Source organism: Ipomoea nil, unplaced genomic scaffold, assembly GCF_001879475.1.
Source record: "Ipomoea nil cultivar Tokyo-kokei standard unplaced genomic scaffold, Asagao_1.1 scaffold1721, whole genome shotgun sequence".
Classification (NCBI taxonomy): Eukaryota; Viridiplantae; Streptophyta; class Magnoliopsida; order Solanales; family Convolvulaceae; genus Ipomoea; species Ipomoea nil.
The window spans coordinates 149,296-173,102 of NW_017618149.1; the positions used below are offsets into that span (position 1 = coordinate 149,296).

General features: G+C 36.0%; 2 protein-coding genes across 3 annotated transcripts; both read left to right on the plus strand.

Annotated features, from left to right (window-relative positions):
* Nucleotides 1–6,482: 6,482 nt before the first annotated feature.
* LOC109191910 lies at nucleotides 6,483–9,593 on the plus strand. Of its 2 annotated transcripts, none has more exons than XM_019342592.1 (5): nucleotides 6,483–7,010; nucleotides 7,111–7,446; nucleotides 7,524–7,824; nucleotides 8,149–8,284; nucleotides 8,840–9,593. In XM_019342592.1, the coding sequence occupies exons 1-5, from the start codon at nucleotides 6,687–6,689 to the stop codon at nucleotides 8,964–8,966; spliced, it is 1,224 nt and encodes a 407-aa protein (XP_019198137.1). In that variant the 5' UTR covers nucleotides 6,483–6,686; the 3' UTR covers nucleotides 8,967–9,593. The 2 variants fall into 2 exon arrangements, with proteins under 2 accessions (XP_019198137.1, XP_019198138.1); XM_019342593.1 differs by having other exon boundaries at nucleotides 8,149–8,280; nucleotides 8,839–9,593.
* Nucleotides 9,594–18,276: 8,683 nt separating this feature from the next.
* On the plus strand, nucleotides 18,277–18,810 carry LOC109191851. Its single transcript, XM_019342527.1, has 2 exons — nucleotides 18,277–18,441; nucleotides 18,565–18,810. The coding sequence occupies exons 1-2, from the start codon at nucleotides 18,277–18,279 to the stop codon at nucleotides 18,808–18,810; spliced, it is 411 nt and encodes a 136-aa protein (XP_019198072.1).
* The last annotated feature ends 4,997 nt before the right edge of the window (nucleotides 18,811–23,807 follow it).

The window sequence follows — 23,807 nt, forward strand, 5'->3', positions numbered from 1 at the left end:
AGTTATAAACTGTAAACATAGGCGGATCCAGTATGGGGGCAGTGGGGACAGCTGCCCCCACTCACCCACTCCACCCCATATATAATCCTTGTATGTATATATGTATATATAGTACGGGATTCATTATAAGTAGAGGAAAATAGATAATAATTAACAAAAGAGGCGCTAGATTAGTTGGCAAAGGACGCCTTTCATCTTGAGAAAGGGCATGGGTTTGAATCCTTTAACATATGCTTGGATTCCCCTTTTACTGTTATTAATGTGGTTTCAACTTTCAACACAACTTTTTTTTTTTCAATATTATTAATACTTAATAGTTTAAAATATTAATAATGAGTCTATTATATAAAACCTTTTTATTATTATTATTATTATTATTATTATTATTATTATTATTATTATTATTATTATCATTGAGATGTGTGATTTATAATGTGTTTTTTATTTGAATTATTTTATCAAGTTAATTATGTTTCATATTTTGTTATGAATATTTTTATAAAGTTTTGATGTGTTTTATTTTTCGTTAATATCTAACAATATTTATAGTTATATTTCTCAAGTGTTTCATTTTTTTTTTCAAACTATTTCTTTTATTTTAATGTTTCCCCCTGGATCCGCCACTGGTTATAGACATCTCCTAAATTTACTCTTCTAATTTTTCTCTCTTGACATGACATTATATGATTCAATTATTTACTACGGAGTATTTTTTTAAAAATAAAACTAATTAATCAATTACTCAATAAGTGTCGAATACAATAAAGAATAGAAAAATAACTAAGTCATCAGACTGAAAATCTACCACCCTAGCAAGAGAGAGTTGTTATATCGTGGACCGCGGTCAAAACGACATCATTTCTTTAAGGAAAGAAATGGCGGGCCATTAGTTTTAACGTTGCGCTCATTTTTTGTATGTTAATTACCAACTGACACTACAGTATATCTAAACCGATACTACCTCACGTATTATTTTTATATTATCAAATGAAACTGCAGTTATATCAAAATGATACTGTAGTTGTGGTGAAATGAAGCTGCAATGTATATAAAATGAAACTGAATAACATTTCACATATTTGAGTGTATATTGTACAATGAAGTTGTAACTATATCAAAATGATCATGTAATTGTGTTTTAATAAAACTATATTGTATATAAAATAAAATTAAATAACATTTTCACATATTTGAGTCTATAAATATTGAATGAAACTGTAGTTATATCGAAATGAAACTGTAGTTGTGTTGAACTGAAACTGCAGTGTAGACAAAATGAAACTGAATAATAGAGTTACTTTTTGCGGGAGGGTGCTGAACGGCGGGAAACGGATGCCGTTTCTTTTAATTAAACAACACGACGTCGTTTTGATGTACGGTGCATATTCGATTATGCACCGCGGTGCACGATATAATTTGCCATCAAGAGCATAGACAAACACATTCGTTGATCTATGGATAAAATGGTAATACGCAACACCAAAGTACCTATCCAATTTCCTGCAACTCTCTATGATGCAGCTAGGGGTGTGCAAACTTCGGGTAATTTTCAATTAACCAACCGAATCGACAAAGTTCGGTTAACCATTTTTTAACCGAACTTTTTCGGTTCGGTTAATGGTTAAATGTTTTTCCAAAGTTCGGTTAACGGTTAGTTCGGTTCGAAAGTGTCGGTTAACCGAAATTTTTAATATATATATATATATATATATATATATAATGTATTAAATATTTAAATGTAATATGTTTAAAGTATTGTTACGGTATTGTTTTTGTATATTTTGTTATGAATTTATTATGATATGTATTATTTTAATTAAATTTATTATTTTAGATGCTATTTTTAAGATTTTAAATTTTAACTTTAAAAAGTTCGATTAATCATTCATTGAGTTTTACCGTTTAGTACTATTCCGTTGAGCAGTGTCTTTGTACAAGCGGGCATTTTCGATGGGTTTGACGATCCCGTTGAGTAGTACCGTCTTTCTTCCTTTGCTTTGATACTTTGATTTTGTTCTTATTCTAAAAATACAGTATGGAGGTGCTACACGAAATAGTAAACTAAACATAACATGTACACTCCTTTACAAAGGTTAGTCACATTGTTTGTTAACATAAAAATTAAGATTATATAGCATATAAATGTAAACAAGTTTCTAAAATAATATTTGCCGAACAAAGTCCATGCCTATAGCTTCTTCTTCTTTTTTTTTTTTTCTTTTTTTTTTTTTAAATTTAAAATAAGTTATGAATTTAAAATAAATTTTGTCATATAGAGTCATAAAATGAAAAATTATACAGAAATTCAACCATGATGACTAAGAAAATGTCAAATAAAGGAAATTTTGCTCTTAGTCATCGACTATTCTTGTCTCATTTAAAGCAATCTCATTTATTTGTTTTTTTTTTTCCTTGGTTTTTGGGGGTACACATAAGAAAGAGAGGGGGAAAAAAAGAAAAAAAAATATTTTGACTGCAAAAGTAGAAAAAAAAAAAAAAGAAGGTAATTGATGCACCCAGCTGGTGTATGTAGGCATGACAGTTGCAGCCCACGCGCGATTTGCACAATGTCTTTCCCCCTTCTCCCCAATAAATGAACCCTACAAAAAATTGTTATTTGTAAGAAAAAAAACCTCCAAAAAACCATGCATCGAATCCCATTTGTTTAAAAACTAGCCCAATAGTTTTTTTTTTTATGCAAAAAATTACAAATGCGATTGCTCTTAGTCATACACTGCTCTTAGTCATACACTCATACTTTTAACAAGTTTTCTCATTATATCATTGAGTTTTATTTGATTACCACAATTAGTTCTATATTTAAATTTTTATTTTATCTTGGTAATACATTTAACGGAGAGGACTACGAATATTTAATTTCATCATTCATGTATTGTGCCTTAACATATAATTTTTATTCCTCTCTCGTAAACTCTTTTAATTGAAATGAAATTAAATGTAATTTAAATTTAAATGAATAATAACTAGTTGTGTTTTAAAAAAAAAATAGAATACTAGATACTTTTATTGTTTATTATATATTGGCTTATTGGTGGAAAATTAAAAATGTGTACTCTGTGACAATTATATCCAAACTTTTCAAACTTAGCTTAAAAAAATCCAAAAATTCCTATTTTGTTTTGTGATAATTATACCAATTATGTAAAACAATCATATTAAATCTCAGTAAAAGGTACAAATAAGTCATTGAACTATTTAGGGATAGCAATTAAGCCACCGAACTCAAATAAGCTCCAAATTCATCTATAAACTCGGAAAAAAGTACAATTAGCATTTTTAACAGGTTAACAACAAGTTTGAGCTGATTGGGATGCCATATCTATATTTCATTCTATATTATTATTATTATTATTATTATTATTATTATTATTATTTCCCTAGTCTCAATCTCTCTGTTCCGACAACGGTAATATTTGGACTATCTCGTTTCTTGTTAATCCTTTTTATTTTCAAGAGTACTATTTCAAGGAATGAGTTATTCTCCTTACAAGGATTATGACAATTTTTGAAATTATATGATTCTATAATGGATGTATTTGGTGTTTAATTTTTTTATATGATTTTTTCTATAATAGAACTACATTTTTATATAATACTCCGTAATAAAAATATTATTATTATTATTATTATTATTATTATTATTATTATTATTATTATTATTATTATTATTATTATTATTATTATTATTATCATATTTTGTATTTTGTATTTATGTCTTTTAAAAAATATTACATTTACATTCTTTTAACAAATCAAACACTAGAATAACATCTATTGATTCTATTCCTTCATCATCCAATACAATTATTAGGATTAACATTTTATTCATTGTCTATTTCATTATATTTCATATGGAGTAGTATTTATATTCTTTTAAAATTTATTTCGTGAATTTAATAGGTTGTAAGTGATTTTTTTTAAAAAAAATTATAATGCGAAAAATAGAAAAATATAAATTGCGTTTAGACATATGATTATTTTTGTCGATTATGACAATTTTTGAAATTAAACAACCATTTATTTGATCATAAAATAATGAAAAGAAATAATTTAAAAATTTGAATTTTGGGAGAATAGTAATTACTGAGCCATAATTGTGGCGTGACCGTTTTGTAATTTCATGTGGGTGCCCACAATTTAGCCGTAACCGTAGAACTGCCAGCCTCACTTTGTGGGGCACGTTCACGCGAACATGAAAGACCCTATCAGATAACGGACCCACCACAACCCTACCCCACCTTAATTACTCTTGTGACCTTAATCATTTAATTCATACGTGTTAATTATACTTATTTTTATTATAATAATTTATATTAACGCATTAATTTATATTATTTTTGGAAAATGTTTCCCATTTTACAATTACCACACTTGTTGATAAAAAAAATGGCTTTTGATTTTTTGTATTGAGGTTCCTCTAAACAATTTATGTATCTAATGAAAATATGACATGTGACTAATAAGTATTAATTGTAGGGTTCTTTAATCCAATATTTTTCAATGTTTAAAATAACTTTTAACTTTTCTCATTTACTAAATTGAACACAATATTTACAAAAGTGCAAATTAAAATTAGAACGATTTTTTAAAATGAGGGATTAGAAATGAGGTTTTTTTTTTTTTTTTTAAAAAAAATATTTATTAAGAGATTGAACATAAAAAAAAGTGAAAAAATAAGATTCGAATATTATAAATCTAAATGTTATTCTATTACATTGTAGTATCTGCTCATATACTTTCTCAACCTATTGAAACACAAAGAGCCAATAACCGCCTCCACTGAGGCTCGATCTCACAATCTTCCAGATGGAAGTCCAACCCGGGTACCATTAGACCACATAGTCCTGGTATGGACCCATGGACCTAAATTAGAATAAATTGTAAACCAAAAGTTCTCATATAAATATTTTGCTTTATGTAATCGATTAACTCATAAATTGAGTGGGTTAATTTATTGCTAGTCAATAAATATAAAAGGCTGTGACAGTTATCACATATCAAATTTGTGAAAAAATATTTATACAAACTTTGATTTAAATGACATTTTTCTTTAAATTATATGCCTAATTTTAACAAATTTTCTAAAGAAACTAATTAAAGTATATATGCATTTAGTCAGTGTGCTAATTCATAAATAAAATTAATATATATTAAGGGCGTAAAATTTATTGATACTTTTAATTGACATCCTTAAGACATTTTTTTAAATATCATATTTTGAAAGTTTAAAAATTTATAGTTTATTTTAAATTATAAATAGATTATTACTTTATTTGGTAAAAAGTAAAAATGTTTAAAATATACTTTTTATACACATAATTATTCTTATTATGCCCATAATCACATTTATAGTGTAATAAATGGAATTAACTCACAATGTGCTGGACAAGTTTGTTTTTAAATTCGCGCTCTCATGTATAGATCCTTTCTTATTTGGCAATAACTGACTTTCTATTCTCCACTTGCTTTTGTTACTAGGTGGGTACTTACTCTTCTCTTAGATCATCCATAACGGTGAATTTTTAATGGTTTTTGAAACACTATAAAGAAAAATGATTGATTTTTATTGATGGGAATGCTTTTTTTTTTTTTTTTTTTTTTTTTTTTTTTTTTTTGCATTTAACTCCTACAATGTATTGGTTTTGTCATTAAAAAATAAAATAAAATAAAGACAGTGAGACACAGTTGCATCTCACTGTCCACTGCCTTAGATTGGCCGCCAGCTGGTGATTAATCTAACTAGAAACCGTTTCTTTCCCCTTTTTCTAAAAAAAAAAAAAATTGTCAAATTCTTTTTTTGTTTCTTTTTCTTTTTCTCTCTCATTTTTGTCTCTCTCTTACATGGCCTTCTTAAAAATTATGCAAAAACCCAACATCGTAGATACTCTTATCCTTGTGAACCAATGCCCCACTTTACACCTCTCGAGTCCCAACACCCGGGGCGCTTCTGTCAAAGCACAATCTCCGTCGTATATTCCTTATATTTATCATTTGAATTTAAAATTAACTTTTTGGTATTTTTTAAATAATAATTTTTCCATAAATTTGAAATCTCTCATAAGAAATTAATAAGAAAAAATAGGGTATTATGTATTATGACATATATGATATATTGTGAAAATGATTGATAAAATGGATGTTATTAATATGAATAAATTAAGTTTTTTTTTTGAATGCTACTAGCTCTATTACATAGTAGTATCTGTTCATATACTTTCTCAACCTACTGAAACACAAAGAGCTAATAACGCCTTCACTAAGGCTCGAACTTACAACCTTCCAAATGGAAGTCCAACCCGGATACCATTAGACCACATAGTCCTGGTATATGAATAAATTAAGTTAAATATTACGTAATCTAATAATTAAATTAAAATTAAAATTTGTAAATAAGAAAAAAAAAAAAAAGAGAAAAGAGAAAGAGCAAGGTCTATATAAACCCCTTGCTTCTCTCTCTCATACTCCCACAAAAGTCTCATTTCACATTCCTCTCTGCTTCACTGCAAAATCTCTCTCTCTCTCTCTCCTCTCATTCTTGATTTTTGCTGGGCCCTTTTCCCCTCTCGATTAAACCTTAAAGAAGCAGCAAAGCTTTGAATTAAAGCGCACCTTCGTGAATCGCAACCCACCCACAAGCCTTTTTTTTCTTGCTTTGCTGGTTGAAAATGGCGGAAGAGTTGGATGACTGTGAGTACTGGCTTCCGCCCCAGTTCCTCACTGAGGATGACTTGCTCATGGACTTCAAGAAAGCCGCGAGCAAGGGCAATGGTGGTAACAAGGGAATGGGTTTGGGCAGAGATTTTGGGGCTCCTCAGGAGCTTGGCTATGGCGGGTTCGGTGCTTTTCTCAGCTCGACCTCCGATCTGAGTTCACCCGTTGAGTCGTTAACCGAGACGGAGAGCGACGAGGATGACTACATCACTGGGTTAACCCGCAAAATGGCTCAGTCCACTCTTCACGACTCTGTTTATGACCACGAAAACACCAAGGTTTTGCTCCAGCGATTTTCACCTTTTCTTCTTCTTCTTTGTGCTCTGGTTAACGTTTTATCTGATATTTGGGGGGTTTTTTTTTTAATGGTTTTTGCAGGCATGGCGTCTGTCTGGTTCGCCTCAATCCACGCTGTGTGGGGTTCTTGGTGGTGGGTGTGGGTGCAGCCCTAACTATCCCTCGCGGGTCTCTTCTCCCCCGACGCCGGAAATGGCGCGCAACGCCGACGACGGTGCTTGGGATCTGCTCTACGCCGCCGCCGGCGAGGTGGCGAGGATGAAACTGATGGAGGAAGCTGCGGCGGCGCTATACCAGAGCAAAAATGGAGTCTGGGCTCCTCCTAGGAGACCCAGTCCCGTCACTGTTCCTTCTCACAAAACCTCTACTCCCCAAAATCCCCAGCTCTCTACTTATCAGCAGTTGCAGCTGGCTCAAGTAAGTTTTCATCCATTATTGTTCTTGGTAAGCTTCTGGGTAACCTAAATGCTAAATTTGTTCTTAAAAATTGGCAGTTTCAGCGACTGAAACAGCTCCAGATGGTGAAGAATCAGCAAGGAGGGAGCATTGGGCCATATCAGGCGGTGAACCAAAGCAGAATCGCCAAGAACGGCGGTGGAGGTGTGGGATTCCGGCCGCCGTCTGCTTGGCCGACCCTGCAACAGTCTCAGCAACAGCAGCTCCCTGGGTCCGGGATGAGAGCGGTGTTTCTTGGAAATCCGGCCGGCGGCGGCGGCGCAAAAAGGGAGTGCTCCGGGACGGGCGTTTTCATCCCCAGAAGAACTGGGAATCCGTCTGAATCTCGCAAGAAGCCAGGTGGGTTTATGGGTCCCCACCCACTCTAACATGCATTCACAACTTGACTTTGCATTTAATATTCAAGAGAAACAAACAGTGTCTGATATGGTGGAAAATGAGAGGGGTTTTGTAGTGTTGTTAGTGTGGGAGCTGTCTTCTTTTGGTTCTGTTCACATGGTGTGTGGTATAAGTTGTAAAATCACAGAATTATCTCACCATGTTGGCCCAGATCTGATCTGTTTCTTCAACACTTTTGTTTTCTACTTTGAATATTGATATTTATTTAGTGGTTAGTGGTTACCCTACTGGGATTAATAAGATTATTGTGGCAAATATGTGCAGGGTGCTCCACAGTTTTACTGCCAGACAGGGTGGTCCAGGCCCTGAACCTGAATGTGGCTGACTCCCATCACCCTCCTCAGGGTCTGCAACCTAGGTTCAATGCCAATGCTGCTGCCTTTACTCATGACTATGGTACAAATCTTGTCTTTGTTGCCATTTGTGTATTTGTATGTTTAAATATGTTATTTTACCCGTTGGGCGGAGGCCAGTAAAGGTCTAAGTCCCACCATTGGTGGCTAGGGGATTGTTGAGCAGAGGCTAGTAAAGGGTCAAGTCTAGTCTAGTCATCCGTGGCTAAGGGATTGTTGAGCAAAGGCCGGTAAAGGGCCCATCCCACCATTGGTGGCTAGGGGATTGTTGAGGTAAAGGGCCTAGTCTAGTCCAGTCATTGGTGACTCAGGGGATTGTTGAGCGAAGGTGAGTAAAGGGTTAAGTTATGGTGGCTAGGGGACGATTGAGTGGGGTCGGTAAAGGGCTAAGTCCAGTCATTAGTGATTAGGGGGATTGATGGGTGGCTAGAGGATTGTTGGGCTAAGGCTGGTAAAGGGTCAAGTCCAACATCTTGTCTCTTGAAAATGTGGTAGTTGTATAATAAAGTGGCGTCTTGACTCTGAGTTATAGCTTTTGGCGTGATGTGTAACGCTTGATCTAATAGTACCATGACTTAATCCTTTCTTTATTTCTTTTCAGATGGTGCTGGTCTAAGGAACCATAGGAGCAATGCTGCCGTCTTGGCTCAACCGAAGAAGCACAACCCCCCGCAGGGCATGGCAAAGCACCACCACGAGCTCCGCCTTCCTCAGGAGTGGACTTACTAATACATTTTTGGGATTTTGGAAGCTATTCCTCAAGATTAGTATTTGGAAACAAGGAAGTTTGTCTTAGGTAGTTTTCTAATAGGGAAAGTGAAGTATAGGGTATAATTTATGTTAGCAACTGCATTAATGGTAGTAGTAGTAGGTTGTTAGTCTTAAGGAGAAGGAGGCAAAAAATGTTGGATCAAAATATTGTGAAAGAAAATGGGTTTTTTTGTGGGTAGGTTTAGGATTTAAAGAATAAAATGTTTTGTTGGTCAAGCCTTAATGAAATATTTGAGAAGAAAAAGAATGGAAGAAAGAAACACAGGTTTTTATGGTCAATTTGGTTGGTTCAAGCCACAAACTGTGATGGATTGCAGTTTTTCCTTTGCTGTTTGAATGGGTGAAAGAATAAAGAAAATCCCAATTTTTGTTAGAGGAAGGGGTTGGGGTCATGTTTTGGTTTGATTTTACAGCCCTGTTTGATGATTTATATATATTTATTATTAGTAATTTTGTATTTATATATTCTTAGTAGACAGCAGTTGTACTGTTGTGTGTCTACAAGTTTGAATGGTTGTAATGTTTAATCCGTCCACCAAAACTGGCCGGACTTCAATTAATCAATAATAATCTTTATTCTTATTATTACTCGGGAGTATTATTATTATTATTGTTCCCAAAAGGTTCAATCTCCGACCCTTAGGACCTTCCATGTCTCAACTTGACAGAGTTTTTACATTGTGACCGGTGAGTCTCAATCTCGAATTATTATTTCCAAACTTTATTTTTATACCAATTGAGTGTTTTGTATTATCATTATTCTCTCTTATAATTGGGTGTTCTATCCTAATAATCCTATCCTTTTTTAGAAGTAAAGGATTTGACGGTATGAAATGACATCTCCCTTAATTGGGGAGTTTGTTTCATAATTTTAATGACAATATGAACAAAATAATACGGAGTATGAAATTATCAACAAACAAAAAATCTATGCCTATTGTAACTATAACTTTACATATATTAAGGTTCTATCAAGAATATGATTTTTTTACAATATTCTTTTTGTCTTTGATTTCATTTTCAAAAATAGAAAGAGTACATTATTTTAATAATTTAAAACTTTTTCTTCTTTCATCGAACCAATAACTATTACTAAAATGACCACCCCCACCCTCTAGTTTACTTTACTAATCACTTTTTTTTCCCTTCTTTTAAGCTACTAAAATTAAAGGCAATTTAGAAATTTTAGAATTTAATAATTTGCTTAAACACCTTGCAAGATGAACCCAAAGTTTAAAATATAATTTGTGGAATAAAAATTAAGAGTAAATGTAATATTACATTACAAAAATTATATTATAAAGGCACAAGTGTCAAATAGACCCATCTACTACTGGAAAGTGTTCAATTCCCACCACGAACTAAATTAAGTGTCAAATAGGCCCATCTACCAACTAAATTTGTTCAATTAATTTTTTTTTACAAGTTACCAACAGATTACCTATTTATTAATTATTAAAAAAAATAATTAAAAAAAAAAGATAATAGCCACCGGCTGGCTGCCCATTCACATACAGTCGTGGCTGTCCGGCGAGGACAACCGGACAGCCACAGCTGGCCAGCTGAGGTCCAGATCTGGACCTGGAACGAGGGCGACGGCCCTTGTTCCAAACGGCCATGGACGTCCCCAGACAGCAGGGCCGTCCATGGCCGTTTGAGGTCCAGATCTGGATCTCAGTTGGACAGTCGTGGCTGTCTGGCTGTCCTCGCCGGACAGCCACTGCTGTATGTTAATTGGCAGCCACCAGCTGTCCTCGCCGGACAGACAGTGGTTATTATCTTTTTTTTTTTAAAAAAAAAAATTTTTTAATTATTTTATTTTATTTATTTATTTTTTTAATAATTAATAAATAGGTAACTTGTAAAAAAAGCTAATTGAACAAATTTAGTTCGTGGTGGGAATTGAGCACTTCCCAGTAGTAGATGGGCCTATTTGACACTTGTGCCTATTATAAATAACTTTAGTTGTACTCCATAGTCTGAGAGTTTAAATCCCACTTGAAATTTAGAGGTCATTGAGAGACCTTAACTGATAAGAGGTTATAAAGGCCCCCTGTGCGCACGGTACATGCAAGGGGTGAGAACTTGGGGATTGAAGGACGACTTGTAATTTACCTCTTTCAACTGCTTTTAGACAAGGACACTGGAGGCTTAAGATTAGTCTACTGTAAACTAGAAATAGGAAACATAATGGCCATATTTGGTAACATGGTTAGCTTATCAACCAATTTTGGCTTATTTAACCACTATTAGCTGCTTGACTTGGTTAAACATACAATATAAGTGTTTGATTAATTACCTTTTTGTAACAAATTATTGATTCAAAATGCTAAAATTCAAAAAGTTGCTCAAAACAGCTTTTCCAATCAGTTTAAAAAAAAAATCATTTTACATGTGATTAACTATCAACTAACAACTAATTTACCAAATATCTTTCTACAATCAACTACTGCTATAAACTACTCAAACCCCTAACCTAATCAGTTAATAGCTATTTACCAAACATGCCATGCATTAAAAAAGAGAAAAAAAAAAAGAGGTAGTAAGCATGTTGGGGCATAGCTTAGGGAAGTGTGAGTTGTGGGCAAGTAATAGGGGTTGATGATCAGGGCCGGATTTTAGGCTGTGCAAGCTGGGCTACCGCACAGGGCCCCCAACTTTAGAGGGGCCCCAAATTTTAAAGGTCCAATATTTAATTTTTACCTAGCTAGTTTATAAATAAAAATTAAAAGTTTTTAATTAAACTTAAAAGGTTCCATGAAGAGATGGTAAGAATGTGTATTTGTTGTATTTTAACTTGGAGGTCAATGGTTCGAAACTTACATGTATTAATTTTAAAAATTGTGATTTTGGTAGGGCCACATTTATTTACTAGAACAGGGCCACCAAAATTTAAAATACGGCCCTGTTGATGATCTTGGGTGGTGGTGGAACCCAACACCCCCAAAACATCACATGCTTCGATTCTGCCACTTTGACCAAATGGGTTGTACATCAACCACTTTTGCCTAACTTGTCATTAACCATTATTTTATTCTCCTCCTTTCTCTATTACTGCCATTTTTTGCTTGGCATTATTTCACAAACCCCTTTCCTTAACTCTACATTATGCTATTTGCTACCCACCCTTTAATATATTCATTTTTTTTTTCTTCTGTTTATTATATTTCTTTTCTATCTGCAGATTCAACTGATGCCCTATTCTGGAAGAGAAGATGCTCTTACCCTTTTCCTTTCTCCAATGTTTGGCTTTATATACATGCTTTGAACCACAATACTTTATCCTATGAAAAATCATGTTTAATTTAGTGTTTATTATTGTTCAACAAAATGTCATTCGGTTGTTATTAAAACAACACACACGGTTTGGAGGTTAAATTTGTCATTTTTTCTCTAACGCTTTAGGAACTGAACCAAAATAGTTGTGAGACTAATTAAATGTGTATCTTGTTATTCTTTATTATTATTTTAATTAATCAGATGCATGTATTGAAAACCAAAAAGAAAGAACTTAAGAAAGAATAGTGATTGAGATAAGTATGGAATCATAAGAAAATTCCTAAAGAATTTGGGAGTGTTGTTTGGTGATATGTTATGTACCTTTTCAAATAATAATAAATTTGAGTTGAAAATGGATGTGACCAAAATAAAGTAAAGCAGTGGGCTGAACAAATTTCAAGATTTACGGAATAGTATAAAATTGTATGTACATACGCAATTGGTGGATATAGAAATGGAGATGGAGATGGAGATGTGTAATGGGTCATTGCCAGTTAATGCCAGTTTGGAACCCTATGGAGTTGTCGCTGCCCTGGCCATTGTGCCTCACATGATCGATGGACAACCATTCTCAACAAATTCAAATGCACACTTTTGGAATGAGTTCAACGATCTATATATATATATATATATATATATATATATATATATATTATAATCATAATCAGGTGAGAACTAACCTTAGTCTGCGAACTTTTGAAAGATTGCACTGCAACAACTACGTGATTGCACGATTACGGCTCCCAAACATGCCCGAGAGACCTTGCGGTCGTATCCGGATGCGGTGCAATCATAGATCTGGACACGTGTCACGCGCTGATTCATCCTCATATTCGCTCACAGGAGTGCATCCCTATATATATATGATTTCACAATTACCCAATCTCAACAACTACAACAGGAATGCCACCTCAGCTCCTATATAATTAATTATATATGAATCACAAGAGACAACCCATGCCAATTTGGTCAGACTGTTATTTTAGTAACCAGAAGGCACTTAGGCTGGTTTACCTCAAATATAATTATAATTATTCGAGGTAAATTAAATGCGCACAATATCTGTATGCTTCATTATGTTGAGAAAATATGTTTGAACAGATACTACAATATAATAGAGTCAGTAGCATTTAAAAAAAAAAAATACAAGTTTTTACCATAAGTTTCACTAAATGTTAACATATCATGTTGTCATTTGTCAATTATAGATAAACATTTTTTATAAGTTAATGGCAAAATGTTTCATTGACATTTAGTGAAGATTTTAGTCCATCAAACATAAAGAAAGAAAGTTAGTGTATTAAATATTAAGAAAAAAATGAAGGTACGTAGAAACTGACTTGGGGTCGGGAAGTAAAAATAAGATGATTTTGCGATGTATCTATCCCAATATAATTGACTATTGGGTCAAGCAATAATATTCTCATCCCCTCCCAAAATGTTCTGTCGGGTCGGGGTGTGGGGCCCTTAAAGTTGGGGTTCAGCCTTTTGAAAGAATAATATTCTCATCTCATGATAATGTCAAGCAATATTGTAACATTGGAATAAGTATATTCTTCAATCCATACGAATACACACAACATGATTCATTGCCTTACTAACATTGTACTTCAATCTCACTTTAACTTAGTACTGAGGACAAGTCACAAGTGGCTGGGTGTGGCTTTCGTTCATGTCCAAGTTGGGATGGAGTGTGTTTTGCGTTGTGGGACGACTTGATGAATTGGTCATTATATTATTCAACTTGATAGATAAATAGATGGATAGAGAGAGATATTCCCATTTGTGATTTTGTGTTGGATGATGCTTTGAATATTAGTCTTTGGATGTTTTCGTGCCGTCCCTCAACTCCTTCTCGAGATGTTCCATTATTTCCCCATCACTGCATGCCTGCCTGCCTTGTTTGATGCTTTCTCTTTCACTAAACCTAAAACGCACCAAAACATCTATCATTGTTTTATAGTGTTTGTCGTCCTTCAATTCATTGCTTGGGTCATATCACCTATATATGCTTAGCTTTTGGTTCTATCCCTCTCATCTTGTGTTGCTTGTTTTGCAATGAACACTTCATGATTCCCACACCCTCATATCTCACTTCATTTCAATTAATTGTTTACTACATGTGTCGATGAGATGAAGCATATATCTCTTTCAACTTAACTGGTTATGAGTGAGTACTGCTTTAAAATCCTACTCAGTGGATGCAAAATTAGTCTTAGGTGTGTAGTCTAGTCCAAGTATAAACTGAGAAAACAAGGGGTAAATACAATTTGATATTTTGGCTATGCTAAATATAATTTTTAATTTTCCAATTAATAAATGTTTAATAAATATTTCAATAATTAACTCACTTTGATTTACAGGAAAGCCATCACCAGTTGCGTTTTGGGTGAAACATGTTTTGTGACCCTAGCTGACAAAGGACCACAAGGATATAAATTAATATAAACTACCCATAGGCCGTAGCTGACTGGCTATGACCAAGAAGATCAATGAATAGCGTATAAGATTTTCATATATATATAAGGAATAAGGTTCAAATTGGCCACTGAACGTAACCTGAAAATGCAATTAGGCCACTGAACGAAAAAAAAGTGCAATTAGGCCACTGAACATTCCAAAAATGTGCAATTTCACCTGATAGCAGGTTACCCTCAATTTTAGCAGGTTATCTGCTTACGTGGCAGCTGAGTTGGCATTTTTAATAAATTTTAAATCATTTTTAATAAATTTTAATAATAAATTTTTAATTAAAAAAATTTTTAAAAAATAAAAACGACTTTATTTTATTTTTTATTTAATTTTTTTTCAATTTTTTTATAAAATTTATTATTAAAATCAGTTATTAAAAATTATTAAAAATTATTTAAAAATTATTAAAAATGCCAACTCAGCTGCCACGTAAGCAGGTAACCTGCTAAAATTGATGGTAACCTGCTATCCGGTGAAATTGCATATGTTTGGAGAGCTCAGTGGCCTAATTGCCCGTTTTTGGAGTGTTCAGTGGCCTAATTGCACTTTTTGTTCGTTCAGTGGCCTAATTGCATTTTCAGGTTACGTTCAGTGGCCAATTTGAACCTTATTCCTATATATAATTTGTGACTTCCCGTGCGAATGTGCGGTGGATTAATATGCGTGAGGTTTATACTTAATGTGCGTGAGATTTGTACTCAATGTGCCTGAGATTTGTACTTAATGTGCGTCATGTTAATATGCGTGAGTTTTGTACTTAATGTGCCTGAGTATTGTGTTTAATGTGTGTGAGATTTGTGCTTAATGTGCGTGCGTATTTCATAATTACGAGCTCAGAAGGAAGCAGAACAGAAACTCACGCACATTAACGCCCAAGCTTATTGTTACTTCTTCCTTCAATTTGGCTATGGATTCTGGATTATCAGCTATCTTCAATGCAGTTGAATGTTTATATAAATGACGCACGCACAGTAAAATTTGCACAGCAGCTAAGTGTGGATTTCTGTTGTATTATTCCCATAATTCTTAACCACCATAGCTCGCCTCCCATCATCATCATCAGGGAGGGGGCAAATGACTACTGGGATGGGGAAGAAGCTGACATCAATATTTTCTGCTGCATTTTACACATTCACGCACATTAAGTACAAATCTCAGGCATATTAAGCACAACACCCACGCACATTGAGTACAAATCTCACGCACATTAATCCACCGCACGGGAACCTTTCACAATATATATATATATATATATATATATATATATATATATATATATATATATATATATATACACACATAGAAGAGCCCTCATATGTGGTCATGTCATTAGGTGTGGTCGTGTGGTCGTATCTGTGTCGTTGAATCAGTTTAATCTAATAACAGTGGTAATTCTGAGGATTTTCGTGCGTTTTGGTAAGTGGGGGTGTTATGGTAATTACAGTGGCCATTTATAGCGGGCGGGTTCCAGAATACACCAACAGTGTTGACAACATATACCAATAGTGTTATAAAACACACCACAGTGAAACACACCTGATGGATATATTATACCCACGACCTGACCCGGGGTAGCAACATGGACCCGGAGCACCTTGGTGGAGCCCAAAAGCAGCACGGACCCGGGGCACCACGGAGGTGCCCAAGAGCAACGCGGACCCGGAGCACCATGGAGGTGCCCCGACCCAACCCGACCTACGTGGAGCTCGGTCCTACCCGAGCTCGGGACCCGACCCGACCCGGTCCACCCGGGCCCGGTCAAAGTTAAGATCTAACCACCCCCCGATTTAGGGGGAGGCGGTTGGGGGTTAGCTTGTATAAAAACCCCCCTCTTTGTCCTAACAAGGGGCGATTCATTACATATTCTACACTTATTACACACTTTGTTCCATCGGATCTTTGTAATAGCCAAATACTACGACAATGAATATAATATACGGTCCCTAGCGACCTTTACGACATCGTTCTATATTTCGTTTATTATTTATTATATTACGTTCTTATCCGGATTTATTGATTCGGGTCCACCCCGGGTTAATTAAATCCATCAACACCAATGGTGAATTCCTGTGTTATTGTAATTACAGTGGCCATTTATAGCGGCCGGGTTCCAGAATACACCAACAGTATTGACAACATGCACCAATAGTGTAATAAAACACACAACAATGTGATTTTCCATATTCCAGTGTTTTATGACGAGTTTACCCTTGCAGTTCACTGGGTAGGAGAATGTGCGCTAAAATATTGAAAAAATCTTGATTAATATGATTCATTGGATCTATCTAATCTAATGGCCTATAATTGACCATATGACCACACCTAACAACATGACTATATATATATATATATATATATATATATATATATATATTATAATTATGTGGTGAGAGTTAACTAGACTTATTATATAAAATCTATATTGATGAGATATAGGATATACATTTTATAACACATAAAGTATATGGTATTTATAATCTCAAATACAGTCTAATTTTTCACCGCATGTCAACTATGGTTGCATGCCTATTATGGCTGATACTTTGATCTTTAATATTGCTTTCGCTGCTATGAGGCAGTCGTTATTTCGTAGATATTGGTCCACACTGTTGTGTGGACCACGGTCTAAAATATCATTGTTAATATTAGGAGTAAAAATAATGTATATTATATTTTAAAATAATGTACATTACATGTTAGAATAATGTACATTATGTGTTAGAATAATGAAACATTTGGGGTAATATAGTGTACATTATATTTAAAAATAATGTATATTATGCTTTAGAATAATATACATTATGTTTTAGAATAGTATACATTATGAGTTATAAAAATGTATGTTACAGTTGGACGCGCGAAAAAAATAAAATTAAGCAAAACAATGTTGTTTTTGGACCGTAGTCCACACATAGCTGTGTGGATTACAGTCCACACAATGACTATTGATAATTAATTAACATACTTACGTGTTATTGGTGTTATAGCTAGGGGTATATAAACAACCGTTATATCGCGAACTAGGGTCTACGGTGCACTGTGGACCCTGGTCCAAAAATAAAATTCATGTTCATAATACACATACACATAAACACAATATAATGAATAGCGAAAATTTCAATTTTGGTCCACTGACTATTAGTGGTGTGTTAATTACAGCACTTGACTATCAAAAATGTTAATTTAGTACCTTGACTATGCGATTTCTATCAATTTTGGTCACGCCGGCCAAATTAACGGCGATTTGTGACCGGAAAAACACAAGTCAACAAATAAACCGATTTGGAAGGGGAAAAATAGTATTTTCATGTTGTTTCTACGATTTGTTGACCAAATTCGAAGCATACCTGACCCGCATACAACTAATTTGCTCTACATAAATTGTCGCTGGTTGTTGTTCCTTCCCAGACGAATCGACGCAAATTAGAAGGAAGAGGAAGACGAAGGTTCCCAGACGAATTGAAGATTACAATAACATAGATGAAGGTTTCAGCGTCGCGATTCTTCTTACGTGGTTATGAGTAGTGTATATTCTTCTTCTTCCAATACTGGTAATGAGTACTATGAATTTGGGGAAAGGTTCCCAATTCTCCATTGTAGATGTGGTCACCAACTCAAGATTCGAACTCTATGGACTAATGAAAATCCAGGTCGGAGATTTTGGCAATGCTCCGGTGGTAGTGTAAGTAAATTTTGTTTTTTTTTTTTTTGTTTTTGTTTTTGTTTTTGTTTTTTTTTTCAGTGTTCCAGTTTGAAAAGAAATTGATTTGGTTTTTGTTTGGTTTCTGAATTTTGTTTAAATCAGAGTCAAAGGCAGGTTGGGTGTGGATTTCTGGATTGGTATGATCCTCCAATGTGTTACCGTTCGAAGCGAATAATTCCGGGATTGCTTAAACGCATTAATAGACTAGAGGAAGATATAAGAACATTGAATATGAAGATTGAAGGTGATAAGAAGGAGGCTGGAAATGTGTTGAAGAAGATTGTAGGAATAATGATTTTAATTTTTGTAGGTTATATTGGTAGTCAGTATTGTGGCAGTGATCTTTGAATTGTGTAGTTGTATGAAATGGCATTTGAATTGTGTAATGTATGAAATGGCCTTTGAATTCTAATGTATGAAGTTATCCATTTGGTAATGAATTGCTCATTTGAGTGAATTCATGAACTGGTAATGAATTGCTCATTTGATAATGAATTGCAAACTGTCAAAACAGGTAATGAATTGCAAACTGTCAAGTAATGAAATTTTGCAAAGGCATCATCTTCATTCATTGATCTTGTGAATTCAAACTGTCAATAGAAACTGACCAATACAACTTAGCATTTACATTTCAAAAGCCAAAAATCAATACATTTGCAATTCTCCATTACAGTTTCGAAAACCAAAAACCATAGTCTAAACTTAATTCACTCAATGTTGATAGGGTCATCATTGTTTCCATAGAATTTGGACTTGAAGGTGGTCTTGCTCCTTGTATAGTAGGGCTTCTTACGATTCGATTGCCTTTTCTTTGTGGCCTTGTTGTTGCCTCCTTGATTAGTTGACTCCTCCTGCTTAATAGGAACTGGATTACTTGCTTCCTCCTGCTGCTGCCTAGGAACTGGATCACTTGCCTCCTGCTGATTCTGCTGGCTAGGAACTTGATCAGTAGCTTTGTGACACCCCGAAATCCAAATTCAATTAAGGGAATTAATTGAGTAATTAACCCTATTTCAATTTATGGTTTAATTCCTAAAAATCTTAAAAATTCAATAGTCGGGGACTAGTAATTAACTAGTCAACCCCAAAGTCAAAGTTGTACCTTAAGCTTTATAGGGAGTTCCCTTGTTCTCTTACATTTCCTTATGTTAATAAGGGTATTCTTGACCTTTCACTTGGTGTTAGTATTGTAACCTAACCTAGTAGACCACCTTCATTCTTTCCTTACACTTTCTCAAAATCTAGCTCCACCTTCTCTCTAAAAAGGTAGATAGCTTTCCTTCCAAGCCAAGTTGGAGCCTTGCCAAAACTTCAAGAGGTGCTTCCAAGATTCAACCTTTCATATATTTGGGCATCTAGGAGGGTAAGATCTAAGTTCATCTTGTGTTTTTTAGTTTTACCTAAGGTGTCTTTTCTTAAAGATAGGATCTTTATGATCTTTTGGTATGTTCTTGAAGTGGGTTTGGAAGGTGAGCTTTGTGAGGAGCTTGTTGAGGTGTAAAGTGAAGTCTTTAGTCTTCAAGAGGTAACCCATGCTCTACAAAATCTATTTTGCTTACCTATGTGAATATTTCTTGGATTCTACATGTGTTTTGCTATGAAATGTGAGAGTTTATGCATTGTCTTGTGAAAATGCATATCTAGAGCTTGTGTTTAGGGTTCTTGTGTGCCATTGCTTGGCTATTCCTTTGATTCAAGTCATTTTGTTGTATTTGGTGAGATTTGGCATGTTTTGGACTTGAATTTGAGTTTGGAGATGAAAATTCGCAAAGTGTTTTGTTGTGGTACAGGCTTGTACCCGCGGGCGGAACGGCGGGTAGGAGGCCCACCCGCCGCCCACCCGCGGGATACATGAGGTTGGAAGGCTTGTACCCGCGGGCAGGACCACGTGTAGGGGCCTACCCGTGGGCCCACCCGCGGGGTACGATGTGGTGTTGTTGGGGGATTTGTTCCCCGTGATTCTTTTAACTCGGTATTTGGTCTTTTGACTTCCCGATGTTCTTTTGTGGAACTATTTGAGTGTTTCCTTGATGTTTCGTATGTTTAGAACTATATGGTAGGAATCCATGTAGGTTCTGGTGTCTTGAATCGTGCTAAGTGTTCAACATTGTGTTTCGTTGAACCGTGATGAGTCTTGTGTGTTCTTCGGAACTACGTTTGGTTTACCCGTTTGATAAGCATGCTAGTTCAGTGTTTAAATGCTAGCGTATGTGTTGTTTGTACCTTCTTATTGGTTGATGATAACTTGTGTTATTCATCGTTGTTGTTGTTGGACTGTGATCCATTCCTTGATTGAATATGGTTTCATATCTTCGTTGTGATCCGTTGATTGATTCCTGTTGTGGTGTGATGTGTGTGTGGCTTTACCTGGATTGCACGATTAGTGGTATGGGAAACTAGTCACCAAGGTATTGCATTGGTCCTCGTGGTGGCCATGACGTGATTATGGAGTTGTGACCTTTGTGTAAGGTTCACGTGTTTCTTGGGTGGCATGTGTTGCCGTGTGTGTGATCGGTACCCTCGTGTACTATGAAATCGGTGGTTCTGTTGGAGATCTGTTGGAGAGGGGACGACGGTCCTCGGAGGGAAAAGGTTGGACTTGGTGTACAGGGGTCCTGGAGGTAAAGGTTGGAACTAGATATAAGGTTGGGGGTAGCCATAAGGTTGGAACTGGGCATAAGGAAGGAATATCAACTCGTGATGGGTGATGTCACGAGGGCTTGTGTAGCCGTTGTTGTGAGTTCTCTTCTTGTGACGTGTGTAGTCACAAAGGCATGTGTTGCCATTGGTCTTGTCTTTATCCTTTTGAGTTGTTGTTGTCCTTGTGGTCTTGGGATGTGTTCCCGTGTTCTTGTTGAGAGTGTTAAGTCTTGTGTTGACGATTACTCTTGGTTTTTGACTTATATATATGTATTCCATTTCGAAAATGGCTTTGCAAATGTATATCTTACCTATGTATGTTATTTCACATGTATTGGTGGGTTACCAGCATTATTCGCTGACAGGGCGTTGTCCCATGTTTATTGTGTTCTTTCAGGTGATGTCTAGACGAGTGCGCGGTCTAGTGCTTGCTAGTATAGCTTCTCCCTTACGTTTTGTGGCCTGTGAGCCAGCTTAGATGTAGAACAATGAGATATTTGGTTTAGATTTAAACATTGCAAATGTTGCCTGTGCGTTCAACCCTTTGGTGAACGTGGCATAGCACCCCGTATCCCAGTTTATTTATATACATCTATCTTTCAGTCTTCCGCTGTGTTTGTTGTTTGGTTTAGTTATCTGTATGTTTAAGGCTTTAAAATAACATGTTTTAGGGGGTGTTACAGTTGGTATCAGAGCCTAGGTTTTGAGCCTAGGAAGGAGTAAGTCTAGACTTTCTAAGTGGCTAAATGTGGTTCGAGACCTCTAAGCGACCTTAAGAATCTAAGTGTTAGGCTTAGGACTCTAGGTTGCGCGGTGAGCTGAGTGTTGCTTTCTGTTCTTTGCTTGTTTGCTATCTTTTGGTAACCGTGTTGTTGTTGTAAAAGTTTGCGATGCCTCCTCGTCCCCGAGCGCGTACCCCGGAGACCCCGACGAACGAGCAGCTCGCTCAGAACCTTCAGCAGCTAACGCAGACGATGCAGACGCTTAGTGAAGCCTTGCTTAACAACAACCACCCTGTGCCACCTCCTCAACCTGCTGGGCACCGGGATATGGGCCGTTTGGTGTCAGGTCATAGGCCGCCGACCTTCGTGGGTGAAGAAGACCCGGTAGTTTTGGAGGAATGGATGAGAGTGTTCGACAAGATCTTCGCGGTTGTGGATTGTCCCGAGGAGAGAAGCGTAGAACTGACAACATTCTACTTCTGCCAAGAAGCTAATCTGTGGTGGGTCCATGAGGGTCCGACTTTCCTTGAAGAGCCTGAGTTTGGTTGGTCCGCGCTTAAAGATAGGATGCGCGAGAGGTTTTACCCGGTGCACGTGCGAGCTGCCATGTTTGATGATTTCCTTCACCTGCAGCAAGGATCCCTGTATGTGGTCGAGTATGTAACACCCCGTGTTACGACCCCTAAAACCAATTAATCATTTAACCAATTATCCAAAGAAAGAATTAAATTACAATTATTAATTAGGGAAAAAGACCCACCATGGTCCGTGGGCCCTCACCCCTAAAACTCAACCCCTAGCCCTAAAAGGAATAGAATTAGCAAGCCTATAATATTAGTTCCTAATTAGGACTCCTAGATATATAAATAGGGGACTTAAGATGCACCTAGAACCCCCCACCACAATAATCCCTCACCACACAAGAAGTTCCAAGAATTCCCCTAGGAGAAATCAAGAAAGAAGAAAGCTTCAAGAAAGACCCTTCATAGCCAAGGAATTAATTAAGGCTAAAAGGTAACCCATGTCTCAACAAAACCTATTTTCATAGCTATGATTCCCCTCTTAGGATTTCCCCCATATTCTTGTGTATTGATGGTTCGTTATAATCTTGATAATTGGTGTTATGATTCCATGGGTGATCTTGATGTAAGAGGTTCTTGATGATTATATGGTGTTCTTGATGATTATATGATGTTCTTGACGTTTATATGATATTCCTACCGAATCTTGGTATTAGAAGATGAATTGTGTTCTTGATAATTAGAACCCTAGGTTATATCGTGGAATTCGTATGGTATTATTCTTGGTATATTGGGTGGGAATTCGCATGTTTGGGTGTTGATTATGTTTAGAAAAGCATGATAGGTTATGTGCCGTATGTTTCTTGCGTTTGGATCCGTTAATTGTCCACGTGTTGTTGTCAATTGCGTTTAAAAGTGTCTGAGCATGGTTTCGGGTTCCACAAAGGTTCCCGGGACGTTTTTGTGATAAAAGAGTCAGTGGGGGGTAGGGGACCCGCCACCTACCCGCGGCCATTGTTGGCGTCGCCGGCAGCGGGCAGCCGCCCGCCGGGCACCCGCTGCTCGGAATCATCGTCGCCGGCGGGTGACCCCTCACCCACCGGCTACCTGCTGGAAAAATACCCAATTTGGGATTTTGGCTTCCCCGTTTGATGTTCCCCCGATCCCCGTGGCGTCCCAACGGACTCCGTCTATCGTGCCTATGTCTAGTTTGATATTTCGGGTACCGTTCGTAGGTTGTATGAGTCTTATATATTGCATGCTAATTGAATTGGTATCCCGTTGACCTAGGTGAAAGAAGTATGAACCCCTTAGGACTATTCTTAGTATGTGAAGGATCACACATAGGTTTTGTTATACGTTTTCTCCCCCTTCCCAATGTGTTAATATGGGTTGCATGTGCTTGCTATGTGTTATGTGTGCATGATACCCCAATCCGGTTGCGATCGGATTGGTTATTCCT

Excerpts from the sequence above, each read along its gene's own strand:
- LOC109191851 (XM_019342527.1), top strand. The coding sequence starts at position 18,277 with ATGAGTAGTGTATATTCTTCTTCTTCCAATACTGGTAATGAGTACTAT. Across the intron at positions 18,442-18,564 it reads GGCAATGCTCCGGTGGTAGT|AGTCAAAGGCAGGTTGGGTG; the intron begins GTAAGTAAATTT and ends TGTTTAAATCAG.
- LOC109191910 (XM_019342592.1), top strand. The coding sequence starts at position 6,687 with ATGGCGGAAGAGTTGGATGACTGTGAGTACTGGCTTCCGCCCCAGTTC. Across the intron at positions 7,011-7,110 it reads ATGACCACGAAAACACCAAG|GCATGGCGTCTGTCTGGTTC; the intron begins GTTTTGCTCCAG and ends TGGTTTTTGCAG. Across the intron at positions 8,285-8,839 it reads TTTACTCATGACTATGGTAC|TGGTGCTGGTCTAAGGAACC; the intron begins AAATCTTGTCTT and ends TTTCTTTTCAGA.